Here is a 26,320-nt window from a genome sequence, read left to right as displayed (position 1 = left end):
GGTTGGGCCACTGAATGGCACAAAGTGGATACACGCATCCTTTAAAGGTGCACTCACTGTAAGACTGCACTGGTCAAAAAGTGATACAGGGAGTAATGTTTGTCTGTGTATTTAACAACACAGCAGCTCACAGTTTAGATGAGTTTCTAAGACCCACAGTTTAACTTTCAAACCCAAAAGCAACATCTATTTGTATCTGTTCCATTATCAGCTCAGACAACAGTTTGTAAACAACAGTTCCATTATTACACTGGTGACATCATAATCCCAAGTATGTCTATTCAATAGCACACTTCTTATTATTCATCAGATTTATTCATGCAAATGCTGCAGCAGTAACATTTCTTTGTGCTCATAGTGTCAAAGGTTTCTCAGTGGGACCGATAGTTTATGAGTGGCAACCATTTGTTTCTGGGTAGCGATTTCCACTGTGATGATTCAGGCTGATTGATTGGCATAGAAACACAGAGGTGTATATCTCAAATCTCACATCCTGGGACATGTAGGTGTGTATTTCTAAACAGTGTCAGGTAATAACCAAACACAACCGACCTGTGTGAGTGAACATCTGTGTGTGCTTGTGTCAGAGGGATGTTTACAAACTGCCACAAATCAGAAACTGCTTGCTTTGAATTTTAGGGTTAAACTGAGCTTATTTCAGGTCTTTTTCTGTTGTTCAATATTGATTTGTGTACTTCTTCATTTTGATCAGCTTCAGATCCAAGTTTTGTTTTTTGTTTTGTTTTGAAAAAGAACATTTAACCAAAGAAACTTAAGTTTAGCTACTTTTTAGCTTTATTTAGTACATTTTCATTTTTTGGTGCTCTTGCTTTTTACTTTTAAGCTGGTCGGTATTTTGGTAATCGTATGAAATTTAGCCTGTTCAGCAAGTTCCACTTTTGAATATTTCAAATATTTGTAAGCATTTGTGGCAAAATATTCACATTTTCAGCATTAACATTGTAATTTTGATAGGAAATGCATTTTCTAGTTCTTCTTATTAAGCATGGCTATCCAACATCCAAAGCATCACACCCAGGCTGAGGCGAGAGCAGCTGCAGTCCCACGATACAGAAAGGTCGTGTGTCCCCACGTTGACCCTGGACCTTTAAACTGAATGTATTTTGTATGCCATCAGAGCTGACACTCTCAGATTCAGCAAGAAGGCGATTATACTGCTCTGTGATCAGCCTATGGCTGACTGTTCTTGCAAAGGGATCTCTGCTGAGAGCATCAGCTACAATGCTCTTGGTACCAGGTAGCTGGTACTGGCAAAATCAGTTGGACGGGCTTTCTGTTGTCTAGCTGATATTTGTGGCATTGCAGCACCGAGCCCATCTAATGAAGCATCAATGGACAATATCAAAGGCACAGAAAAGTCTGCCTGGATAAGGACTACACAGTTCAACAGATTCTCTTTCAGATTAGACAGAGCTGCATCACATTCATCTGTCCAGTCAGAGGGCCCTTAGTTTTCGGTATGCACCAGGATTGGTACTTGTTTTAACTCTCCCTCTCCTATTTTGTCAAGCAGTGAGGGGAAACAGAGGTTTGGCTATAGAGGAGCAGCTAGAAATGAAATGCTGATAGTAGAATATCATCCCCAGGATTTTCTTAATTCTCTCAACTGATTGAGTGCAGCCATCGACCTCCATCAATTCAGCCTTCGTCATCTTTGCTATGACCTCACCATTTGCTGGATCCACGGCCTCTTCATTGCTATCTATAATATGGCCCAAACCCCCAAAAGTTGATTCTGTTCATCTGGATGTAGCGTTTTCAGTGGGAGAAACGTTTCATTACTCATCCAAGTGACTTTTTTCAGACAAGAATTATGTTTAGTTTCAAATTAAAACACTAAAAAAGTTTCATGGTTTAGGAAACTGAGCCCTGAAGTTCACAGAAAAAAAGCTGTTTTAATAAAATAACCATGTCATCTGAAATAGGGTTGGGGTCTCTACCACTGTGTTCACAGCACACCACGGGGATTTAGACAACAGTCAGCTTTATTCATCACTTGTGGGGATGTGTTTGGTTTAAGTGAAGGAGCCTAAAGAAGACAGGGCAAAGGGCGCCCCCTGGCTTGCACCAATGGAAGGTGCAAGCATAGGACATAGGATGTGGGTTAACCACATTATGCCACAATATACTTTTGAAAAATTGTATATCATGAATTCTGAGTTTTCATGTTATGCCATGGCTGCGGTAATAGGAATACCAATCACAAAGGCTGTACAAAGGTCTGGTATTATTGTGGATGGCCATAATTGAGAAAATAAGCGTATGTCAAGGAGTTAAAAAGAAAAACTCCAAATCTACTAATGAAATCATCGTCAAATCACCAACCTTCTGATCAGTAGGCGACCTGCTCTAAACACATTTCTCTGTGTTTAGATACCAAAAGCTACTTTTTATCTCACTCACTCATTCCATGTTTGTTTACTTTCTTATCAGAGCTGACACTAAAGTTAAATCTTTGTTTACTTGATAGAAATGTTGATAGAAAGTGTTCAGATAAACTTTTTTGGCATTTATCAGATATTTGGATTGGGAATCAGTGACAGTGATTTGATCCATTCATTTCAATTATGTATTGAAAATTTGAAAGTATACAACATCACCTACTTGATTATTTGAAAAAAAAAATTCAAACAGCACAAAGAGTTTGTGTTGTATTCTGTCAGGGAGACATTTTATGGGGCGTGAGCTCGAAGAACACACATTTGGAGTCAAACTTGCTGGGAAGCTTTTACTACACTGTACTTATGATGGCATAATGTGTTGACATCAATTCGATCATGTATTATTTCACTCCAGCTGAACGATTACCAGTCTTTTCTCCACTTCACAGTGAGAATTATCTTTATTAATTTAACACCGGTATGAGAGACAAGCCACAGCCAAAGATCTGAAATGTAAATAGAATAGAATAGAATAGAATAGAATGGAATAGAATAGAATAGAATAGAATAATCCTTTAATTGTCCCACAAGGGGAAATTTGGTTGTATCAGCAACAAAAAAACACACACATATACAAATAGAACAGGACACAGAACAGAAACACACACAATTTTTACATATTTACATCAGGGACAATAGTTACCAAAGCCGGTTCAATGCATTCGTAACAACCTCTGCTGAAATCAAAAGTCCAGATCGTTCCTTACTGTTTATTTTTCTCTCATCATGTTGATTTGTTCTTATTCTCCCCCCCCCCCCGTTTTAAGTAGTTTTAAGTTGTATTCATGTCTCGGTGGAGACATGAATACAACTTCATGTCTCCACTGAGCAGGCCATTGAGACGACATGCCGGGCTCTGAGGATGAGATTAGGTGCTGCACTTGGGACTTTCTCTTCACTTGTGTGGACTTGTTGCTGTTCCTGCTTGATATAGGGCTGGATATATGGGCTGCTGTGTCCCTCTACAAGGAGGAGACCTACATGTACTTCAGCCTTCTGCTGCTGTTTCTCTTGGGCTCGTCCATGTTAGTTCAGGTTGTAACAACCCTTATTGTGTTACAGCACCACTAGGGGGTGGTTGCCCTAGTATTGTAGTAGTTGGGGGGAGTCTCCTAGTGGGTGTGTGAGTATAGCGGCAGTCATTACATGCAGCTCATGTTATGTTCTCAGGAGAAACCTTACCATTGTAAGGGGCTGGCGCCGGCGACTACCGATCACCGCACATGTATGTACGGACAGAGTAGAGCCGTGGAGACCTGGCTTGTATGGTTTTATGTTGCTGACAACGAATAAAGGTCTGTTGTTTGATTTAACTGACTGGCTTCGAGTTATCGGGCTAACCTCCACACCACACGCTCGCTGGACCTGCTAGCCGCTTTTTCCTTGCCAGACTGCTGTTACAAGGTGTACAGCTGGCTGTGGTACCGCTACGATGATTTTAAAATGAAGACAAAGATTGAGAAGAAGCCGAGCCAGTGCCAGCTCAAGCTGCTGCATGTTTTCCAGCTGGGGATCTTCTTCAGGTTGTTTCATGATGATATTTGTGTGTTCATAGTGCCCCAGGCACCATCTTTACATTTACTCACCTGTTCCTTTTAATATTTTATTTATAGGAAATAAAATAAAATTAACTTGTTTATTTGGCAGCTGCACTACAGAAGTACACACGTGTAGTAACATTAAATTATCTACAAATTATTCTGTTTAATTTCCTCTTGATTTTAGGTTTCTGTTTGTACACCCATGAATCATGCACTCATTTTCTTTTCAGTATATAAGCTAGTGACATCACTCGCTGACTTACTTGTTTACTGCTTATGTTCTGTGGATCTTTCTTTTCTTTATTATAATTGGGTAAAGCCTGTTTTGTTCGGACGTTTGTTGCTCCTTTTCTGCTTCGCAATATTTTCAGTTCAGCGTGTCTGGCGGAAGGATTTGATGTAACTGGTTCTTCTGGTTCTCAGGTATGCAGGAGCAGACACGTGCAGAGGGGGGGGGCGGAAGGGGCTTGAGCACCCGCCCCTTTCCTGATGGGTGCCCAAAGTGCCCTTTTGTTGAGGCAATTTTTTTTTTATTTTTAATTTTTTTTTTTTTTTAAATGTGTGTGTGCGTGCAGAGTCCTGTCTGTGCCCCTCAACAATAATATTTAACTATTAATCACATTTTTGCTAAATAAAAGGATCTGGCTTGCATCAGTCACATGATCACCATTAACCAATGATCGCCCTTGACGGCAGAACGCGCTGGTTACGAGCCGGGAACGAGCTCACAAAGAGCACGCGCATTTTTTGCGGTCCGGAGCTGTAGGAGAAACACAAATTACCTCAGACACACAGACTGATGCGACAAAACCAGTAAGTAGGTGTACAGCGCACACTGTAGTCTAAAGCACACAGGAGTGTTAGCTTATCACGTACACGTTGGTAAGCTGTCTTGTGGCAACTGACGAACTGAAACAAATGAGCGACAAACTTTACCTGTCCTTTTATTAACTGCACAAGTAGTGCCGGTCATAGCTGCTGGGTCACTGAGGTAAGGCTGTCATGGGTCTGTAGCTCTGTCACCGTTTTAGGGAACATATTTAGTTTTAAAGTAAGTTACAGGGCTTTTTCTGCCTTTCTGGAGGGATTATATTTCACTTAAAAACGATCTAAGATGCATGTCCACATAATAATGCATTATTAGAATTATAATATTTAAAAAAACACGCTGTATTTTAAAGAACATACATTAAGAAACAGATTATATTAGATTGATATTTTAAATAAGACAAAATGCTGATTTTACAGCAGCAAAATTATTGTATCTCTACAGTTTAAAAATGTAATAAGCTTTCTGCCTGCACAGAGTGGATAGTGAAACAAATGGAATCATCATAAATACATTATTATAAATTTATTACTTTTTTTCCCTCATTGCTTTATTATTGTAGCTCTAGTAATAAATAACAAGGGAAGGATTCTGGATCAGCACCATGATGGAAACTTGTGCCCACAGTATATACAGTATTCTGAAGAAGGTCTAAAATGTCACTGTGTGTGCATGCATGTGTGTGTTTTATGTATATGGATTTTTGAATTATTACTCATAATATAACATTGTCCAGACATGGCTGGTAAGGACATGAGGAGGAAACAGTAGGAGCTGTGTGAGGCTACTAAAGGCAGTGGATCCCTCAGCAGCTGGATTACAAAGAGCACAGGTAACATTAACACATGTACCAGAGGTTGGAGAGGTATTCCAGTATAAAAATAATAATAAGCACAACTGAAATGTTTTGCTTCTATAACATTTTTCTGTCATCATTTTATTATAGATTAAGTGTAAGAGTTGTTAAGTGTGGATAATTAAATAATAGTGTATTGCAATAGCAAGTTGTGCCTTGTTCTCAGATGGACAGCAAGTGGAGAGTGATAGATGAGATGAGGGGATGGAAGAGAGGCAAAGAGTGATTCACAGGCAGGGTCTAGTTTATTTCTCAGTTTTTTGTTGCCTTATGGTTCCAAGCGCTTTCACCAATCTTTGCATTTTGTTGTTATCTCATGACACTTGTTTAATCAGCTACCATCTCTCCTATGGACTTTTTAATGTCTACAGTCTCAGATCAACACAGCCCTGCCCTCCAGCACTATCAGCAGCAGGAGCAGCAGCAACCCCTCAACAGCAACATTGTACCCATCAGGTAAAACATAAGCTACGTTTGCTTTGCCTCACAACAGTCATATAGTATGATGCGATCCCATGTTAGATTCTTGATGAATGTGTGTTGTTGTTATTCAGCCTGGTTCAGTGTGCCCCTTTTTAGCTTTGAGCACCCGCCCCTATAAACGTCTCTGCACGGCCCTGTGCAGGAGTCATGGAGAAGTCTGTGCAAAGCTTATACAGAAAGCGCGCTGACGCTGAGAGTGTGGCCAAGTTTCTGAGACAGGATCTCCGCATTTTGCGCTTCATTGAGACGTTTTCAGAGAGCGCCCCGCAGCTTGCTCTCATGCTCACCATCATTCTGCACGAAGGCCGGTTGGATCCTGTTACAGGTACAGTTTGTTACTCAGCTTTTGATCACGTATACTTGGATCACTCAGGTGTAGCTTTTCGTTGAAAGTAGAATTACGAATAAAACCACATTCAAAGGTTTCTCATCTCATCTTTATAACTTGATTTCCAAAAGGGTTGGGACGCTGTATAAATTGTAAATAAAAACAAATTCCAATGATCTGCAAATTTAATAAACACATATTTTATTTACAACAGAACATAGAAAATATATCAGTCTATCATCAAGGTCGAGTTTGATGGCAGCAGAATGTCTCAAAAAATTAGGAACAGGGTCATATTTCCCACTGTGTAGTTTGCCCTCTTCTTTTAACGACAGACTGTAAATGTCTGGGAACTGAGGAGACCAGCTGCTGGACATTTGGGAGAGGAACACTGTCCCATTCTTGCCTGATGTAGGATTCTAGCTGATCAACAGTTGTGAGTCACATTTTTTGTTTCATGATGCTCCGAATGTTTTCAGTTGGTGAGAGACTGAAGGCAGACCAGGTCACCCAGACTCTATCGTGAAGCCTTTATAATACACGGAGTATGCAGTTCAGCCTTGTCTTGCTTTGTTGTTTAGTTTCTTTCTAAGGCTCTCTCTACAAGAGGTTTGTATGGGAGCATGTGTTGTTCTAAAACCTTTCAGCATTGATGGTGCCTTTCCAGATGTGCAAACTACCGATTCAACAGGTGGTTCAATAGGCAGCCATTGGTTTTTGAAATGAAAAAGTTTCTTGGATGAGACGTGAAACATCTTCAGGAAACCAAGTTAGTCCAGTCGCTTTGTTTCCAAGTTCCTTAGAATAATACCAGCTGGATGACTGAGAACCTACACAGACAAGTAGATGATGAGGAACACTGAGGAACATTTTTCTGAAATTGTTCACTTACTTGTCCAGCCTTCTTTTGCCTCCATGAGAAGTGCTGCTGCCATCAAATTCAAAATTGCCTCATATTTTTTATGAAATCTGGTCATCAAAGTTTGGAAAGTGAAATTGCCGCAGAGAATTAAAAGCAGTTTGTGCTGGAGCTCACACTGAGATGTGAATAGAACAGAAATAAATATACTAACCTATTATAATTGGTTGATATGAAAATTTTAAGTGACAAATGATCACTGTTTCTGTGAAAACAAACATCATATAGTCTAAATAATAAAATATTGAATGATAAAAAATGTTTGAAAATATTTGGGGTTGCTTTTTGAACTTATAAATTACTTGGATCTAACAAAGAATCAAAGTTTTAAATGAACAACAATATTTTTTCTTATATTTGCATTTTTTCTAATGATCAAAACAAAAATAACTCAGATTTATATTACTATATCTCAATAAGAAAAACTTTCCTCTTCATGCTATTTTTTTCTGTTTATCTGTTTATAGGCTCATCTCTTAGCAATGATTCCTTCTCTATTAAATGTGTTTCGCACACCTAATGATTTCATGTTGAAATGTCCTAGATTTAAGATATGAGGGCTCAAACATTTTGGAAAAATTAAACCAACTTAAAAAAACATCATTGCTATGTGTTTGTCTGTAACTGGTCTGTAACCCTGAAAATATTCATAATAATTAAACGTTAAGCAAACATTAAAGAGGTGGCAACATTTATATGATTTAGACGATTTCACAGTCATGTCAGGATGTCGTTTGTTCTAATTCTGCCCCTCGCTCTCTCCTCAGTGTTGAAGGCCATCGGCTCGACTTTGTCCATCGCCTCCTTTTTGACCACCTACGATCACTCAATGCGCGCCTTCCTGCCAGAGAAGGAAAAACACCACATGATCTCATTAGTTTTCTACTTCATCTGGAACTTGGTTCTCATCTCTTCTCGCATCGCTGCTCTCGCTCTTTTCGCCTCCGTGCTGCCCTGCTTCATCTTCGCCCACTTCATCTGCTCTTGGCTGGTTTTATTCTTCTTTGCTTGGCGATCCAAGACCAACTTCATGGATGACCCTCGTGGGGAATGGCTTTACAGAACCACTGTTGGCCTCATTTGGTATTTCAACTGGTTTAGTGTGGCCAAGGGGATGAGGATCAGGTCCATGCTCTATCACACGTATATCCTTATTGATATTTGCATCCTCTGTGGTTTGTGGTGCTGGAAGATGAGCACAGATCCTCCTGATTTTGTGACACACCCTTTAACCACGGCTGCCTGTGTTGTTGCAGTTTACATCCTTGGTCTGTTATTTAAAGTTATTTATTTTACGTTCTTCCATCCAAACTTTGATAAAGATAAGCTAAAAGGGGCCACCATCCCAGAGGAGCAACCTGAAGATGAAGAGCGATCTCATTCAGTTCCTACACGTCCCCTTAAGGCCACTGACAATAAAAGAATGAGGAAGCTGGCCGAGAACTTCTTCTGCTGACCTGCATCATTTGACATCCACAGGACATGAGATTAGAAAGACTGAGTCATGTAGGTCACAAGGGTGTGTGGGACTGAGGACTGAGCTGCTGCTTGATTAACCACAGATACAATATCTTATGATGTTACTCAGGTTTATCTGGGGATAAATTTACAGAAAACACTTTTCTCTGTATTAACTGGTGCTTCCCTCTAATGAAGCATTTAAAATGCCTCACTTGTTACATGCTTGTATGAAATAGTTATGGGTTAACAAAGAGATGAGTTTCCTAATGCTAATGAATGGGTCTGCCTCCCTAAAATATATGACAGTATTAAACCAGTATAAAAATCGTGTTTACAAAGGATTTTAAATGGTCATTTTAAAGCTAGAACGTTGAATGGCATTTCTATATTTGTGTGTGTGCTTTTTAAATTACCATTTATACCAATTTGTGAGCATCTTTTTCTTACGCAATAGTGTTGATGTAGGAGGTGTGAAATAGGTAAAAAGGTATTAACAAGCTATCGACAATGAAGCAGCAAAAATACAGAAAGCGAAAGAAATAAAACATATAAACATTAATAAAACCATTTTGGTTGTAGGTGTTAACATGTAATTGAACACATATTGACTACGTAACCTTATACTGTATTTGAGGGTTGAAGTTGTCCGTGTGTGAATGTGTACACGTGCATGTGTGTACAAATGCATAAATATACAAAGAACTCAGAAAATCTCAGATCTTTCTGCTGCTTAGTGTGGAAAAAGTAAGAAAACATGATCAGCTCATACTATAACATCCATATGCTGGTCTCATGTGTTCGTTTTCTTTTAATTCTCTCATTTCCCTTAATTTTCCCCCTTTTTGTGGTCAGTGTGTTTACATATATTAATGTGTCAGTACTGCGTTCCTGTAAAAGAAGCAAAATGTGCACAGGTTTTAGTTTGTGGATGTTTGGGATCAGGGCAGAAGTTTCAAAGGGTCAAGATGAGAAGGTCACAGAGGAATCACCGACCTTCCAGTGAGCTGCCTCTAGCATATTAAAGGGTCCAGCCTGTGCTGTGCAGGCCGCTCCTGGGATCTGTACACAGTTAAACTGCTTATTCACGTTTCACAATGTGATGTAACAAAGCAAGTACTTTGACATTTTTACTGCAACCATATTTCAATATTTTCCAGCCGGCCATTTGTGCTGTTGCAGCTGTATGATGAGCAGAGTTATGCAAGCTCAAAATGATGTTGAATACATTGTGTTAAGGTTAAACAGTGAGTTTAAAGCACATCTCTCTGGCTTCTAGTTAGAGATCAGATCCTGTGAGACACTCACAGAGGGAGTTTTTTAGTTAACTGTTTCAGTTAATGCAGCTCCAATATGAGCTACTTGTGACAGCCACTAAAAAACCCCATTAACACAAACTTACTGCAAGCACATGATAAATCCATAGTAGTCTGTAAAAAATAAGCCGGCCTTGTATCAGCACAACCACTGCTACCAATTTCACACCTAAATTGTTGAGTACTACGCCATCTAGTGGTAAGTACTCTGTAATTTATGGTACAGGTACAGCCTGAGAGAATGCCTGAGTTTGTGAGCCTGAGCTCAGGCCTAATGCATTGACTTAACTTATTTACAAACAACTCTTCACACGCATTTGCTGATCCACTGTGGCAGAAGTGTAGCAGAAGTTACACATGAAAAGAAGGTAATTGTAACTTATTTGCAAATTTACAAACGTGATCACACAAACAGCCAGTTGACTTAGTTTGACAGAGAGCTGTCAGGTTTGTTTCATCTGGTTTTTTTTTTGGGTTTTTTTATCAGTTGTTGATGAATTTGTGGCTGCTCCATATCAGTGCAATTTATGAAATATAAGGTTAGCAGATTTTGACAATTAGATGGACTATTCTGCATTCAATGTTGTACACAATGAAAAAAAATCAAGCAATTCAAATGAGATGAAGAATAAACTATTTTATTATTTAAGACATAGAAAGCAAAACGTTGTTCAAACTGTTGACAGTTGTCTTTTTTCACTTGATTAAATATGCTAAACATTTGCAAATACTAACAAAAAAATAGCTGAGATGAAATAAAAGTCGAGTTAAACAAAATTCAGTGTGGATACAACAGGTTTAGATGAAATTAGCATAAGACAGTCAAACAGATCTCAAATCATATATCTGTGAGAATAAACGTTAACTTAAACATTGAATCTAAAGCTGAAAATTTCACCACTAAATTACAAAAGACGATGTTTTTGTTGTGGTTTCAGATGCAATGTTTGAAATTAATGATCAAAGAGTGTTAACGATTGTTTGACAGCAGTTTTTAGATTTAGTTTTCTTACATTTTTTGACTATTTGATAAACAAAAAAATCTTTGTTATAAACAGGTAAATGATATGCTAATTAACAAAATTATGTTAAAAATGTATTTATCTGGAAAACACTCTGAAAGCCTAGATGGACGCAACATTGAGAATGTGACCTTTGTATTTCATTTTGTATTTTTTGTGAATTAACTTATAGTCACTCATAACATATTCTTCATGTTAATAATTAATAGAATTTCCGTTTTCTCACTCAGACAAAATCAGACAGTCACAGCTGGATTCACGAGTTATTAGTTGAAAACAAGTATCATCATTTTCAGCAGATTTGCAGTTTCTTTGGCTCATTAGAACATTTCATCCAGACTTTTAATGGCTTCTTCTTTAGATATAGCTTTCCATTGATCTGGAACATGAACCCATAGTGATTTTTCAGTTACGTTTGAAATTGACAAACAAACCATTTCCAATATGCCAGTTTAGACCCATCAGGGGTCTAAACTGTTTTGTACTGTTTGTAGGGAATGGCTTCCTCTGAATAAGAGCTAAGGTAAAAAGCTTCTTCACTTGCAACAAGTGTTGTGCAGAAAATGACTCTGAGCTCTTCAGTTTTTTTAATAGTGCCATCCCTTTATCCCATCAGGTCGATGAAAAGGAGTGCTGTGGCCATCGGGACTGTGATCTTTCATGGTGTTGGTACAAACAGCTGCACAGAATGGACACTTTACCCAGCAGCAGTTACACAGCTGATCTATGAGGATTTCTTCAGGCTTCTGCCTGGATTCCTTCAGCTTATCCAGGGAGAGGCTGCTCATCTTCTCAGTAATGGACGTAAATCCTTTCTCTATCTCTTCCTTGAGAAAGTGAAAATCTTTTATGTCACTGAAGTTTTCAGGAAAAATGTCAAATGTCAGCTCATCCTTTAGAAAATTAGAAAATTCCTTCAGCCACATATCTGTGTCTCCTCTCTGATTTTGGACCTTTTGTACTGCAGTAAATAAAGCCTGACTTACAGTTGTTTTGATGTCATCAGCATTTTTCTTGAGTATTTCCACAGCTTCATCTTTGTTATTTCTGAAGATGTGCTTCTCAACCGATATGGCAGCCTCGCTTCTGTCAGTCTGCCCCAGGGCAGCTGTGGCTACAACTGTAGCTTGCCTCCACCGGTGTGTGAATGAATACTGGTATTGTAAAGCGCTTTGGGTGCCTTGAAAAGTGCTATATAAATCCAGTCCATTATTATTATTATTTGTCAGCGAGTGACTTCAGCAAATGTTTCTCCAAGTCCTGCCTGGTCCCATTGAATGCTGGGAAATTACACCTCATCCTTCCAGCAAGATCAATGGCAGTCTTATTACAGACAGCCTCAATACTGGAAGCTTTCAGCTTCTCACAGATCAGTTATCCAAGCACAACAGCAGATGAGTTTTCTTTACAAAAGCTTCTAAAAACTGTGTAAAACTGTGTTTTCTTGCTTTCTAAATAAGTGATTGGATCATTGTTCAGCTTAAATTTTTTGTGTGACTCTTGAATCCAACTTTCTGCCCTGTAGAACACATGAAGCAAGAGATCAACTTTAAACTCCTTGTTTAAAGTGTATTTCCTCTCTGACAGAAATTTCTGCACTTTTTCTGTCACATGATTGGCCATTTCATGCAAATATGTTGGCGTGTAGCCTGTTGCAGCTACAGGTTTGTTTTTGATTGCACCAAGTGACTCTTCTTCAGCTTGGTCAATGAGCGATCTGATCTGTTCTTGTTCTTCATGGGAAAAAGCACCTCTTGCTTTATATTTGTTGTAACTGTCAACCAACAGATTACCACTTGTCTTCATATAACCTGAATAATCACCAACCTCTGATATTTTCTTGTATCTGCCACTTCTTTTACTTTCATCTATGAGAGCTGGCTCAAAACCAAGTTCTTGAAGGATCGTTAACTGATCTTGTTCCAAATTGATGTCTTCAACAGGTTTTATATCTGCTGTTAATTCAGTAACCCAGCTGCTCCAAACAGAGCTGAACTGTCTTTGAAGCTCTTTTTCATCTTTGGCCTTATCCTTCAGTTTATGAGCGAGCTCTTTGCTCTTCTGCAGAAGTTTGTTCTCAAACTCTGATTTCTGATCCTTCATTTTACGACCTTCCTTCTGTTGGATATGCATAATATATAATAATAATATCATAATAATAATAATAATAACAATAATGATAATAATAACAATAATAATAATAATATCATCCAGTATTTTCTTCAGCTGGATGACTCCATCCAGTTTTCTGTTCGCTTGTTCATGAAACTCTTTCATTTTGATTTCAAATCGTCCTCTCCACTGAGCCAAGATCTCTTCCAGTTTTCTGTACACTGCAATTTCAAGTGTGTTTTTAAAACTGAAAACAAAACTTTCAGTCAGCAGTGCAGTCCACAGGTCCTGGATGTTTGTTTTGAACTGTGAGAGAGTGATCCCAGCAGACCTTGAAGCTTTAGAGAGGATGGTGTTCTTCACTTCCTGGATGCTCTCACTGTAACCTGGATTTGGAGGAGCCATGGGTGGACTGCCCTCCCACAGCTGGGCACAGTATTTCACATCTTTCTGAACATCAAATTCAATGACATCACTGAAGCGCCCCACATTAAAAACTTCCTCTTTGGCTGCTAGTTTGGCCATCTGGTCCAGTTTTTCCTGCAGGCGTCTCTTTCCATCCATGTTTTTCTCTGCTGCTGCAACATCTGTGACATTCTGGTGAACAAACACACAACTGGGACAAAGTTTCACTTCCTTCATCTTCATGAAAGCCTGAACAACAATCTGCAAAATGTCTTGCATATCAGACGGATTCTCTCCAAAGATGTTGATCAGTGTCAGGTTTCCCAGACCAACAACAAGTGTTGCCAGTTCATTGTCATGATGAAGAGTGTTGTTACCTTCTACCTGAAGAGCACGCAGTCCTTCAGTGTCCACCACTAGAACATAGTCAAACTTCAAGTCTTTCTTCATCTCCTCTGATACTTTGAGCAGCTGCATGAAGGCACCTTTGGTGCACCTGCCAGCACTCACTGCAAACTGCAGCCCAAACATGGTATTCAGCATTGTTGATTTTCCACTGCTTTGTAGGCCCAAAACTGACAACACAAAAACTCTCTTGTCTCCCAGTTTCTTGATGACTTCTTCTAAAAGACTGGAGATCCATGTTAAAGGCACATGACCTGCATCACCATCCATCAGCTCCATCGGGTGTCCTGATATCATCAGCTGTGCAGCCAGCTCAGGGTATTCAGACCAGTCAGTGTGTCTGCTCTCTCTGTGTGTTGTTTTATGGGCTTCATAGATCTGTCCCATTTCTCTGAAGATGTGCTCCAAACCAAAAGTTGCAGACTGAAGTTTTTTTGATATGTCTTCAAGATCAGTTTTTGTTTTTAATAACAGATCTGATTTGTCCTGTTTGTTCTTCAAAACCAAGACCTCAGACCATTTTTCATCATAACTTTTGAGAATTGAAGAAAGACCATCAGTGGAGAGGTCATCTATGAAGATCTGAGTCCATTTTAGGAAATACTCTCTGTCTGTTGGTGGCAATGATGAGAGACTTCCAGTGAAGAACTCCATCAGTTCACTGCAGGAAGCAGCACATTGTTTCTGACGTATGTTCATCAGTTTTTCTTCCTTTTTACTTTTCTCCATTTCAATGTTTCCTCTGAGATGAAACATTTCTCTGTGTATTTTGCTCCACTGATGCCACAGTTTGCCTTGACAAGGGAGAAATTCATCTTTGATCTTTGAGACATCCATGTTATCCTTTGTAAGCAGATTGATTATTTTAATAGCAGCAGATTTCCCTCTTTGACAGGCTGGGTCAGTTTCATCCACTCTGATTCCAGAGAGCTCAGCCATGGTTTCAAGCTGGAAGGATGGTTTCAAGATGGGACCATCAAGAGAAGACAAAACTTCTCTAATGATCATTTTCAGCTGTTCAGATACATCTGAGTGGCTTTTGTCTTTGAGGCCCATTATATACTTTCCCTTTTTTGTCTTAACAGGATCATGATTCTGATTAACTGTGAGACAAATAAGAGGCTTATGAGATTTAAAAAGAGATGATATAAGTGATCGACTTTCTTCATCGCTTTGCAGAGATGCCACAAGAAAAATATTGATGGAGGATTTTTCAATCAGTATGTCACGCTGTTTTTCAATCAACAGAGCATCACCATGGAGATTACAAAAGGCAATGCAGTCATTGAAGGCATCATTGGGTTTTCCAGCAGGGCAGTACCAGGCAATCTCTGCCACACCATCCATCAAATAGCGAGACTTGGTGCTTCCTGGGCAGTTTCTGTGGAAGAAGGTGTCGTGACGGTTGTTGATCAAAGTGTTCATCAGCTGAGATTTAGACACTGACAAAGAACCCAGGCGGAAAAATGACACCAAGGGTGTTTCAGCTTTGTAGACTGGAACACTCTTCATGGTGACGATCTTAGACTTATCTTTAATTTGATTTTCCCTCCAGGTTTTTGTTATTTCTCTCAAAGTCCACAGAGGACACTCAATCTCCATTGTAACTGGGTCAGGAACAAGCAAAGGTAAGGCATACTGACACTGAGAGAGCTTTGTAATCATCATCTGTTTCAGGAAGCTGTCTGAGCAGTGAAATACTGCCATCTGAACATCCATTGGATGCACAGAAACCTTGTCTTTTTTATGTGTGTCGAAACTGCTGCTCACAAAAACATCCCAGTCACTGGAGGAGGCTTTAAGCGACTCCTTGATCTGACAGCTTGATCTTACAGAAATATATCTGGCCCTGTAGTCCAACATTATCAGCCTATGGAGAAAAGTCCTGGCTAGATCTTTCTCAGATTCTACATGGTGCTGTTTCACAGGTGGACCTATTTGAAGCAAATCTGCTGGTGACAACTTTTGTTGAAATTTGCCTTGAAGATGAAGTCTGTCAAGCAGTGTCTCCGTTTCTATTTGACATGACTTGTTCTGGCTGTCTTCTTCTTTCTCTGGCTGTAATAAATAAGCAAATAAACACACATCATACGTTCAGAAATTATAGTGTCAAAGAATAAGACTATTCTTAAATATTCTTTAAGCTCTTGTGACAAATATTTGGGCTCTCCCACCTTCTCTGTGTTTCCACTCATGTTCTCATCTGAGATACCTGCAACATAAAAAATGAACCAGAAAGTGACATACATCGCTGGAATAAATCAATAGTATGATAAAATAAACATCATCAGTGCATCAAATCGAAACTAAACTATTGTTTAAATAGTAACTGCTGCTTTTCCATGGGTGTAAATGCCCACATCCTTCTGAAATTATATTGAGTGCTTATTACTTCTGCTACTGTGTGATACTGCAGGCATGTATAAAAGTCAAAGATTGAATGTAACAGCCTGCTCTGTGGAAGAAACTGAGCATCAATAGGCTATTTAGGTTTCTGCAAAACATCTGGTCACTTTCTGCAATGCCTGAACCTTTACTGTGAAATTCACATGTTAATCTATGACCATCATTGTTTGTTTATGTCAAATCAATAGCGGTATTTTCACAAATATGTCAGTATTTTTGTGATATAATATAAGAGCAGCTTAAGAGGTGAAAACAGATGTGAAAGTAAATTTATTGATGCTGGAGAGCTGTATGTACGCACAACTAACTACAGATAATGGTCAACCCAACGTGTCCAAATTCAAACCAAGCTTCAGGATTTACTGGGATCTTCCATCCAACACACCCATCTCTAGGGTTTAGATAGAGTGGTTACCAGATAGAAAATGTTAAGTGAATAGCAGTTCTCTCTGAGAAAATGCTTTGTTAATGCTAAAAGACAGACAAGAATGACTAGACTTCATCAAGCTCATAGGAAAGCAACATTAAATAAAATAACCACTTGTTCCAATAAATGTATGCAAAAAAGCATTTGTGCATGCACAATATAGGCTTACTACAACTGGCCAATAGAAGAAAATTATTGACTGGTCTGACGAGTCTCAATTTGTGCTGTGACATTTGTTTGTTAGGGTCAGGATGATGATGATGATGATGATGAAAACGATGATGACGAAGCCTTTATTTGTCACTTGCAGTTGCCTGCAGCGAAATTGGACCTCTTCCAACCATACATACATTACACAAACATCACATTGGGGAAACAGGTCAGAACAGGTAGGGTAAAGAAAAAAAATTAAATGTACAACACAGAAGGGCAGTGGAGGAGAAAAAGGAGAACTCTACTCAGACTAAGCTCCTGACAGGAGATCAGTCTGTCTATGTCTATGTCTGTGTTCATGTTCCAGGGTTTTGTTATGTTTAGCTCACCCAGTTTAGGTTATGATTTAGTTTTGTCTTTGCTTTAGTTTTTTATTGCTAAAATCAGCCTTCAATAAACGGCTCGTTTTCAGTTAATATTAAGTCTTGTTATTTTGCTTTTACGCACTTGGGTCCAACTTCTCCACTCCCTATAGTCTGCCTCTGCCAGACCTGGACAGAACGCTCGGACCATGACGGACCCAGCGACACCAAGCCCCTCGGACGGGCTCTGAGAGAGGTTAATTCAGACTGTGGAGGAGTTATGCGGCGCGTGGTGGGAGCTCTTGAAAAAAGAGGCCCGGGAGAAAACAGTTTATCAGCTGCAGGGATGTTCCGAGGCATTTCCCTGGTTGTGGGAGACGGTACACCCTCTGATAGCAGATTTTCTTCACACCACCCTCCAACTCCATTCACCACTCCAGCTGGCCAGCGTGCGGGCTGAATCTTCCCAGCCCCGCGGTGATGCAGCTCTCCCTTTGCTGGCTATGGGAGTAAAAGTCGGCACGCTTAGACTCTCACCTGTTTCCATGCCTATGTCACCACAACTGGAGGCTGCTCCCATGTCGGCTGTAACAGTGCCTGCCTCCACAACCACGGCTTCCAGGAGGAGGCGGCGTCCACGTCGCCACCGTGGCTTACAGCAATGTGAGGTGGGTGATTACGGTTTCGCTCGTTGTGCTTTCTCCATGGAGGACATGCAAATGGATACTGATTTGCCGGTTTGTGGTTCTGATTATGAAGAGACAATTTATGTTGATGATGATGCTACGGATTTAATTCTTCTGCACAATTACTTGGCGTCTCTGTGTGTAGATCACGCTGAAGACTGTTCTTACATTGAGTCAGCTAATCAAACCAGTCCAATGTGTGATTTAGGCTCAAGTTATGAACACTCTGGCAAAGATCTTACACACACACATGCTGTGGCTAGCTCTTGGGAGGATGAGATGGACTATAGTGTTCTAAGTATCTTTTCCAAGGAGAATTATGCTAATGTTCATCTTGTGGCTGAACAGGCTTTATTGAAAAAAAAATGCTGGTCACTGAGGTGAGGCCCGCTGAGACACAGCCGACCTCCGCATCTGTACCTATTCCTCGGGTGGGAGCGGCTCGTGTCAGGCAGGTGCCTGCACCGATACCTACGTCAGCTGGAGGGCCCGAGGAGCCCGTCCAGCCTCATGCCTCGTCAGCTGGGGGTTCTGGTGAGCCCGTCCAGCATCCTGCAACTCCAGCTGGAGGTTCATCCGGGCCCGTCCAGCATCCTGCGGGTTCCACGCCGTCGCCTGCAGCGCCACCACCTGCCTCACCTGGTCCTGCCTCGACCCAGCCAGAGGTCGCCACCACGCCTGGTCCTGCCTCGACCCAGCCAGAGGTCGCCACCACGCCTGGTCCTGCCTCGACCCAGCCAGAGGTTGCCGCCAAGCCGCGTCCGGTGCTCCCCACGTACGCCGCCAAGCCGCGTCTGGCACGGCTGTTTCCGGAGCCTGTCAGAACAGCCTGTCCACGGGAACGCACCAAACCACCCAAGGGGTCATATCCACATCCACACCGCTGTCGACCGTCAGCCAAGCCGTGCAATGGTCTTCACACACGCCCACGTCGCCGCCAGCCACCAGCCAAGTCATCAAAGTGTGGTCAGTCATGCCCGCTTCACCACCGCCGCTTTCCACGTGAACCCGTGATCAGCGTTTTGAGTTTTAGTTTGTTATGTTTAAGTCCTTTAGGTTTTCTAAGATCATTCTATCATGCCTAGGTTGTCATTATAGTTCTTTGTTTGTTAGTTTCCCTTTGTGTTTTCTACCCCTGTATTAAGTCTCCCTTGTCCTATGTGTTTCATGTCTGCATGTCATTTGTTGTCAAGTTCATGTTGTCATGTCTGTCTCATTATCTCTCATGTTTTCTGTTTTATTTTGAAGAGGTCATGTGTTCCTGTGTTCAATGTGTTTAGTTTTACTCTTCTACTGTGATGTCATTATGTTCATTTGTGTCAGCTGTTTTCCCCATGTGTTTCCACTTCCCCCGATCACCTCCGCTTTTAGTCTGGTGTGTTCATTCATTCGTTGTCCGGGCGTCTGCTATCCTACCTTGTCTCCATGCCAGGTGTCTATGTATATGTTCATGTTCCAGGGTTTTGTTATGTTTAGCTCACCCAGTTTAGGTTATGATTTAGTTTTGTCTTTGCTTTAGTTTTTCATTGCTAAAATCGGCCTTCAATAAACGGCTCGTTTTCAGTTAATATTAGGTCTTGTTATTTTGCTTTTACGCACTTGGGTCCAACTTCTCCACTCCCTATAGTCTGCCTCTGCCAGACCTTGACATCGTTGTCCTGCTGGAAGGTGAACCTCCGCCCCAGTCTCAAGTCTTTTGCAGACTCCAAGAGGTTTTCTTCCAAGATTGCCCTGTATTTGGCTCCATCCATCTTCCCATCAACTCTGACCAGCTTCCCTGTCCCTGCTGAAGAGAAGCACCCCCAGAGCATGATGCTGCCACCACCATATTTGACAGTGGGGATGGTGTGTTCAGAGTGATGTGCAGTCTTAGTTTTCCGCCACACATAGCGTTTTGCATTTTGGCCAAATGGATCCATTTTGGTCACATCTGACCAGAGCACCTTCTTCCACATGTTTGCTGTGTCCCCACATGGCTTGTGGCAAACTGCAAACGGGACTTCTTATGGTTTTCTGTTAACAATGGCTTTCTTCTTGCCACTCTTCCATAAAGGCCAACTTTGTGCAGTGCACGACTAATAGTTGTCCTATGGACAGATTCCCCCACCTGAGCTGTAGATCTCTGCAGCTCGTCCAGAGTCACCATGGGCCTCTTGGCTGCATTTCTGATCAGCGCTCTCCTTGTTCGGCCTGTGAGTTTAGGTGGACGGCCTTGTCTTGGTAGGTTTACAGTTGTGCCATACTCCTTCCATTTCTGAATGATGGCTTGAACAGTGCTCCGTGGGATGTTCAAGGCTTGGGAAATCTTTTTGTAGCCTAAGCCTGCTTTAAATTTCTCAATAACTTTATCCCTGACCTGTCTGGTGTGTTCTTTGGACTTCATGGTGTTGTTGCTCCCAATATTCTCTTAGACAACCTCTGAGGCTGTCACAGAGCAGCTGTATTTGTACTGACATTAGATTACACACAGGTGCACTCTATTTAGTCATTAGCACTCATCAGGCAATGTCTATGGGCAACTGACTCCACTCAGACCAAAGGGGGCTGAATAATTACGCACACCCCACTTTTCAGTTATTTATTTGTAAAAAATGTTTGGAATCATGTATGATTTTCATTCCACTTCTCACGTGTACACCACTTTGTATTGGTCTTTCACGTCGTGGAATTCCAATAAAATGGATTAATGTTTGTGGCTGTAATGTGACAAAATGTGGAAAAGTTCAAGGGGGCCGAATACTTTTGCAAGCCACTGTAAAGTTTAACCTGAGTAGCAAAAGACGGCGGTGGGTTTGAAAACAATTTGCCGGGAGTCCGGTGTTCTCACCGGCTCTAGTGAGCCTTGAACCCCGGCTAGCTATCGAGCTGGTGGGTAACAGATGTCTCTGAAAAGTCGGAGCGCTTTTGAAAATATGTGATGTCTTGATAAACCAAGCAGATATTTGAAGTTTACACAGCTACATTCTCGCCTGAAAATATGTTAAACGTTTATTTTGTGACCCAGAAAGAATAATAAGAGTAATATTAAAACTAACTAGCTGCCGCCATTGTTGGAAACTGAGCAGGGCCGCGCTATGAATTCTGGGATAGGTTGGGCCAGGAAGTATACACCCGACCCATCCTTCAAATCTGGGGAAATGAAGGGCGCATTTGTCGGATTCTTCGAATTTGGACAGTCTTCGTCTGCCGCTGTAACGTAATCGGCCTACAAATGCGATAGGAAAATGAAATATCACGATAGAATATGGGTAAAACGCGCATGCGCAGTGCCTATGTTTACATACACACATGGCCTGCGACGGAGAATGAGAAGAGCGAAAGCGGATCGTTAAATGAAACGGATGAACCAGAACTGGTTTGTAAAAATGCTGCAACTTCAGTGGTGTGGAACTGGTTTAGCTTTCGTCCGTCAGATACACAACAAAGCACTATTTTTGGTAGAGCATGCTAGTGGGCCGTCGTTATTACCGTGTTGTTTGGAAAATACGGCACACTTAAAATCAATCCTTTGATTTTTCTGAAAATCAACAGTGTCCCTTATAATCCCGTGTGCCTTATGTATGAATTCTGGTTGTGTTTACTGACCTCGAAACGATTCTATGTGGTACACGGCGCTCAAAAATCTGTCATATGTTTTAGTACGACTTTGCTAAGCTACGAACCCGCACCACTTGATGGATTGTCGGAGCATTACGGCTATCGTAGGCGGGCCCCTCGCAGAGTGATACGTACTGTGCTTCAACATAATATTACCGTATTGTGTGTGTATAACCTCTTTTTAAGTTTTGTGGATATTATACATGGTTATGCTGAGGATATGTCGGCCAATTTCCACTGAAAATGCCTTTTGGTTAAACTGTCAGCGAGGACTTTGCATTTGCACTGATACATTTTTATATAGCTTTAATGCACATAAAAAACAGCTGTTTGTTTAAGTGAAAATACATTGATGGGGTTTTTTGCACTAATAAAGTTGTGGAGTTGTAAAGTATTTTGTCTAGTGTCAATTATATCGTCAGTTATATCGTTATCGCAAATTTTCAAATGTATATCGTGATAAATATTTTTGGTCATATCACCCTGCTCTAGTCAAAACTGATTTTGAACATACTTCTCAAGCTCTTCTGGAATTCCTTCGGGTGATGACTTATCCAAGTTAGCTTAATTTGTAATTTAGTCACAGCCTCACAGGGGTCTCTACTGATTAAATTAAACCAGGTAATTTATTACGCTTGTCAATACTGGCTGTCTACAGTTGTTTGCACTCACTAGTTGGCGGCAAACCATGTGTTGTATGTTGTAGTTTCAATGCTACTACATGCCAGGTAGTAGGCATTTCAATAACCATGCCATGCAATATTTCTGAAGCTAAAAGAAGCCAACAGTTTGAGAACTTCTAGAACACATAGAATGTGGCTTGTGCTGTCTGCATGCCAAAACATACTTGGAAAGCATGCTGAACCCCAAATTGGTCCTGATGTAGTAATCAGTAAGCGACAATAGTGCATGGAATAAAATGAAGTGCTGTTTAAATGGGTTACCACTCCATTAAGTGTAAGCACTTTGAGTTCTCAATAAAACAATAATCGCTTTATAAATACCAGTACTCCAGGTTTGTTCCCATGTTTAAAGAATGGAAAACCTAGCATTTGGTCATGTCCATGAATTCAAGACTTCAGACTGTCATTGTCAGCAAAGAGTTTTATTTAATTTGTCCAATTACTTTTGAGACCCCAAAATGAAGGGATTGTGTTAAAAACACTTTAAGTCCTCACATTTTTATGTAATCTTTACATTTAACCCACTAAATTAAAGCTGGAAGTCTGCACATCAACTGAGTTGTTTCTTTCAAAATTCACTGTGGTGATGTGAAAACTAGAAAACAGTTGTCTCTGTCCAAATATTTATGGACCCAACTGTATTTTCTTTTATCTTTAGAATCATAATTATTCTTAATGTTTTCATCTGTAAGTTAGAGTTAGGGTTTACTAACCTAACCATAACTCAATAAGTTGAATGACCAAACTTCTGAGTCAGCATTGAAATGAAAATAAGTGCAAAAACGTTACTTTTTTCCCCAGAACTATGCAGTCACCACACGTGCAACAACAACACTGAATGTATGATTCCTTGTCCTCATTAACTTTGATGTAGGAAGAAACAGATTTCAAATAATGAGTATCAAATTAATATTTTATTATTATTATTATTAGTAGTAGTAGTAGTAGTAGTAGTAGTAGTATATTTAATTTATAATAATATGGACACACACACACACACACACACACACACACACACACCTTTGTAGAAATAAGAAATTTTTTTTTAATTTTTTTTGCCTGTCCCGTTTGGTTCTTTTGCCATCAGAATTATTGTCTAAAGGCGAGGAAAGATGCCCAGCGGATTTACCAAATAGACCATCTCAGCCTTGCCGTAATGGTCTATTTGATTCACCTTTTATTGTTTATTTTATTTCTTTTTTATTTTCACTTGCTAGATACGGGACAGACTTGAATGAGGAAAAGAAAAGGGAGAAAGAAAGAGGGGGAAAAAACAGCGGAGAAGAGGGACGGGGATAAAGGGCAAAAAACAAAAACCAACAAAATAAGCAGACAAAAACCCCCCAAAATAAGCAGACAAAAAAAAAAAGAAATAAGAAATTTAAATTGTAGTTTCCTCTTCCCATCTTAATATCGAACAGATCAAACCAAAAACAGATCCCATGTCTCTCCTTTGAATTGTTTTATTGTGTTTCTCCACCTTGTATGCACCTTGTGGGAAAATGGTAAGTTTTGAAATTTAAAATTAAGGGACACTTCAAGATATTAAAAAAGAAAAGGCATGCATGCATTAATTTCTCCCACTGTCTCAAACTAAGGAGGAAATAAAAGACCAAGAAATCATGAGAAGTTCCTTAGAGATGACTTTTTGTTAAATTAAGCTACATTAACTGAGATGAATAGAAATCTGACTTAAATCAGGTGGCACCATAAGAAGAGTGTAAAACAAACCATAAGAGTGGAGCGAAAAGAGTATGATCATGTTATCACTGAGACCAAGCAGCTGGGAAATCTGGCTCAAAGGGTGACTGTAAAAAAAGAATTGTAGCCTAAAATAGAAGTCTCGGTGCACCACCAACAAAATAATTTTCCCTATTCTGCAACACAAAAATCAAAAATACTTACTCAAGACTCTATTCTTAGAAATGTGGATTTAAAGACATCAGGGATCAAAAATGTTTGTATTCCAGGGGCCAGAGCAGGCGACACTGAGAGAAATTTGAAACTGCTGGGTAAAGGTAAACAAAATTCATATTGAATTAGTATGTGACTTTGCTAAAATAATGATAATAATAATAATAATAAATAATAATAATAAATAATAATAAAAAACGGAGGACTCTGGAGTTTTCTCTGGTCCCCTCCACAATCTCGTCTTGACAGACATGCTTATTTGTATGTACTGAAAACACAGTGAGGAATCTTGGAATCATTTTTCAACTCATTCATCATAATGAGAGGAGAGTTTTCTCTTAATCTACTGCATGATTAAAGGACATTCTGCTTAAATTCAACAAGCTCAATGCAACATGACAACAGCATATCAAAAATTCATTAAAAATCATCCTTGATAGTTGACATCAAAATCTCAATGGATTGATTTTTTTTGTTCACCTACTCTGCATGCCTGTATAATTTCATCTGAAGCTGCTCAGATAAATAAAATTAAACAATTATAATATTAATTATATTTAAAGAATTAGATAACAGTTATCCTCAAATTCAGCAAAGTTAATGGAACATGATGATGCCACATTAAAAATTGTGGAAATAGAAAAAAAGGTCAATTAAATGTTATTAAGTCATATTGAAATGTCTTAAAAATCATCCTTGATAGTTGATGTTGAATTCCCAACAAACTTCTCGGCCGACAGTTAAGTGGAGAGAGAAAGGGAGTAGCATGCAGCAAAGGGACACACATCAGACTCGAAACCAGGCCAGTGCTTTTTAACAAAACGAAAGTAAATACATCATGAAAAAAATCAATAGATATCGGAAATCTTAGAATAGTTAGAGATGAAACAGATTTAGAGTAGGTGAGTCGAAGGAGGAATCTCAAGGAGAACTACCAGAAAAGAGCGCAAAAAATGTAAGCAGCGACTGGCTTCACCGCAGCAAATGGATCACTCGAACACGATTTTGGCACGGCATGAAGCCATATTGCAATTCGCTGATCGTCACTCCTCTTTTAGCCTGTAACAGCTCTTGTACGGGCCTTTTATGATCGTACAGTGACAAGCACTCTTTTAGAGGCACACAAGAAAAAATAATATCCAACATACATACCTGTCTCTTGTTTTCTGAGCTCGTGGTTTGTGCAGCTCGGTTTAGTTTCGATATCTAAGGGAAGTTGTCAGCGGGAATAAAAGAAAGTTCCTGTCAACCTACAAACAATCGGAGGAAAAAAGTAAATTACTTCAGGAAGACGATGCATATATATATATATATATATGTGTGTGTGTGTGTGTGTGTGTGTGTGTGTGTGTGTGTGTACGTAGAAATATCACCCCAAAAACTCACCTTCTAAGCTCTGTTTGGTTTAAATGCAGCTGTCTTATAAATCCTACCAGACTCTACTCTTTATATTTAGTAAGATCAGTAACATCAGATGTTACCTTTTCCTCTCACAAACTTTTTCCACCTGCGCGAGGGATTTTAGGATTTAGAGTCTCTGTATATCCATGACTTCCTCATGAGTGATGTCAAAAGCAATAATCAGGGAGTATTGCACTTCGCGATTTCCCAGAAACCATGTGACAGCAAAGAAAGAGGTGTGGTTTGGACATTGACCAGCACAAAGTGGATACTTGTTTCTGACAAGAGGACATTCACTGTAAGATTCTGTATTGATCAAGCACTGAAATGATCTAATACAGGAACATGTAGTTTGACTAAATTTCATTTTGTGAGAAATAAATCTTTTGCAGAGTGGTCAGACACTGTTTCATTGTAGAAACATTTAAAGTCTTAAACCTTTTTCATGTGATTGTGCTTGTTTAATTTTGCATTAGATGAGTTGGATAAGAGACAATGTTTAACACAGATTGTACTGAGGAAGACAATACAACACAGGCACAGGTATATGACATC

At 39.9% G+C, this 26,320-nt stretch overlaps 2 protein-coding genes and 1 pseudogene across 4 annotated transcripts; 1 reads left to right on the top strand and 2 right to left on the bottom strand.

Annotated features, from left to right (window-relative positions):
- The first annotated feature begins 6,083 nt into the window (after positions 1–6,083).
- On the top strand, positions 6,084–10,820 carry LOC116312133 (XK-related protein 8-like). 3 transcript variants are annotated; one of them, XM_039605693.1, is made up of 3 exons: positions 6,084–6,144; positions 6,243–6,496; positions 8,186–10,820. In XM_039605693.1, exons 2-3 carry the CDS (start codon positions 6,319–6,321, stop codon positions 8,872–8,874), a joined length of 867 nt encoding a protein of 288 aa, XP_039461627.1. In that variant the 5' UTR covers positions 6,084–6,144; positions 6,243–6,318; the 3' UTR covers positions 8,875–10,820. The 3 variants fall into 3 exon arrangements, with proteins under 3 accessions (XP_039461627.1, XP_039461626.1, XP_039461628.1); XM_039605692.1 differs by having other exon boundaries at positions 6,088–6,144; positions 6,253–6,496; XM_039605694.1 differs by having other exon boundaries at positions 6,126–6,144; positions 6,268–6,496.
- On the bottom strand, positions 10,815–12,513 carry LOC120435534 (annotated as a pseudogene).
- On the bottom strand, positions 10,815–25,944 carry LOC116312132 (interferon-induced very large GTPase 1-like). The gene is made up of 4 exons (XM_039605695.1): positions 25,751–25,944; positions 25,517–25,614; positions 16,311–16,348; positions 10,815–16,194 (listed from the first exon to the last, which is right to left on the bottom strand). The coding sequence occupies exons 3-4, from the start codon at positions 16,329–16,331 to the stop codon at positions 12,589–12,591; spliced, it is 3,627 nt and encodes a 1,208-aa protein (XP_039461629.1). The 5' UTR covers positions 16,332–16,348; positions 25,517–25,614; positions 25,751–25,944; the 3' UTR covers positions 10,815–12,588.
- Between the last annotated feature and the right edge of the window lie 376 nt (positions 25,945–26,320).

The sequence above is a fragment of the Oreochromis aureus genome, linkage group 22, assembly GCF_013358895.1.
Source record: "Oreochromis aureus strain Israel breed Guangdong linkage group 22, ZZ_aureus, whole genome shotgun sequence".
NCBI lineage: Eukaryota > Metazoa > Chordata > Actinopteri > Cichliformes > Cichlidae > Oreochromis > Oreochromis aureus.
This window is presented reverse-complemented; position numbering and strand designations above follow the sequence as displayed.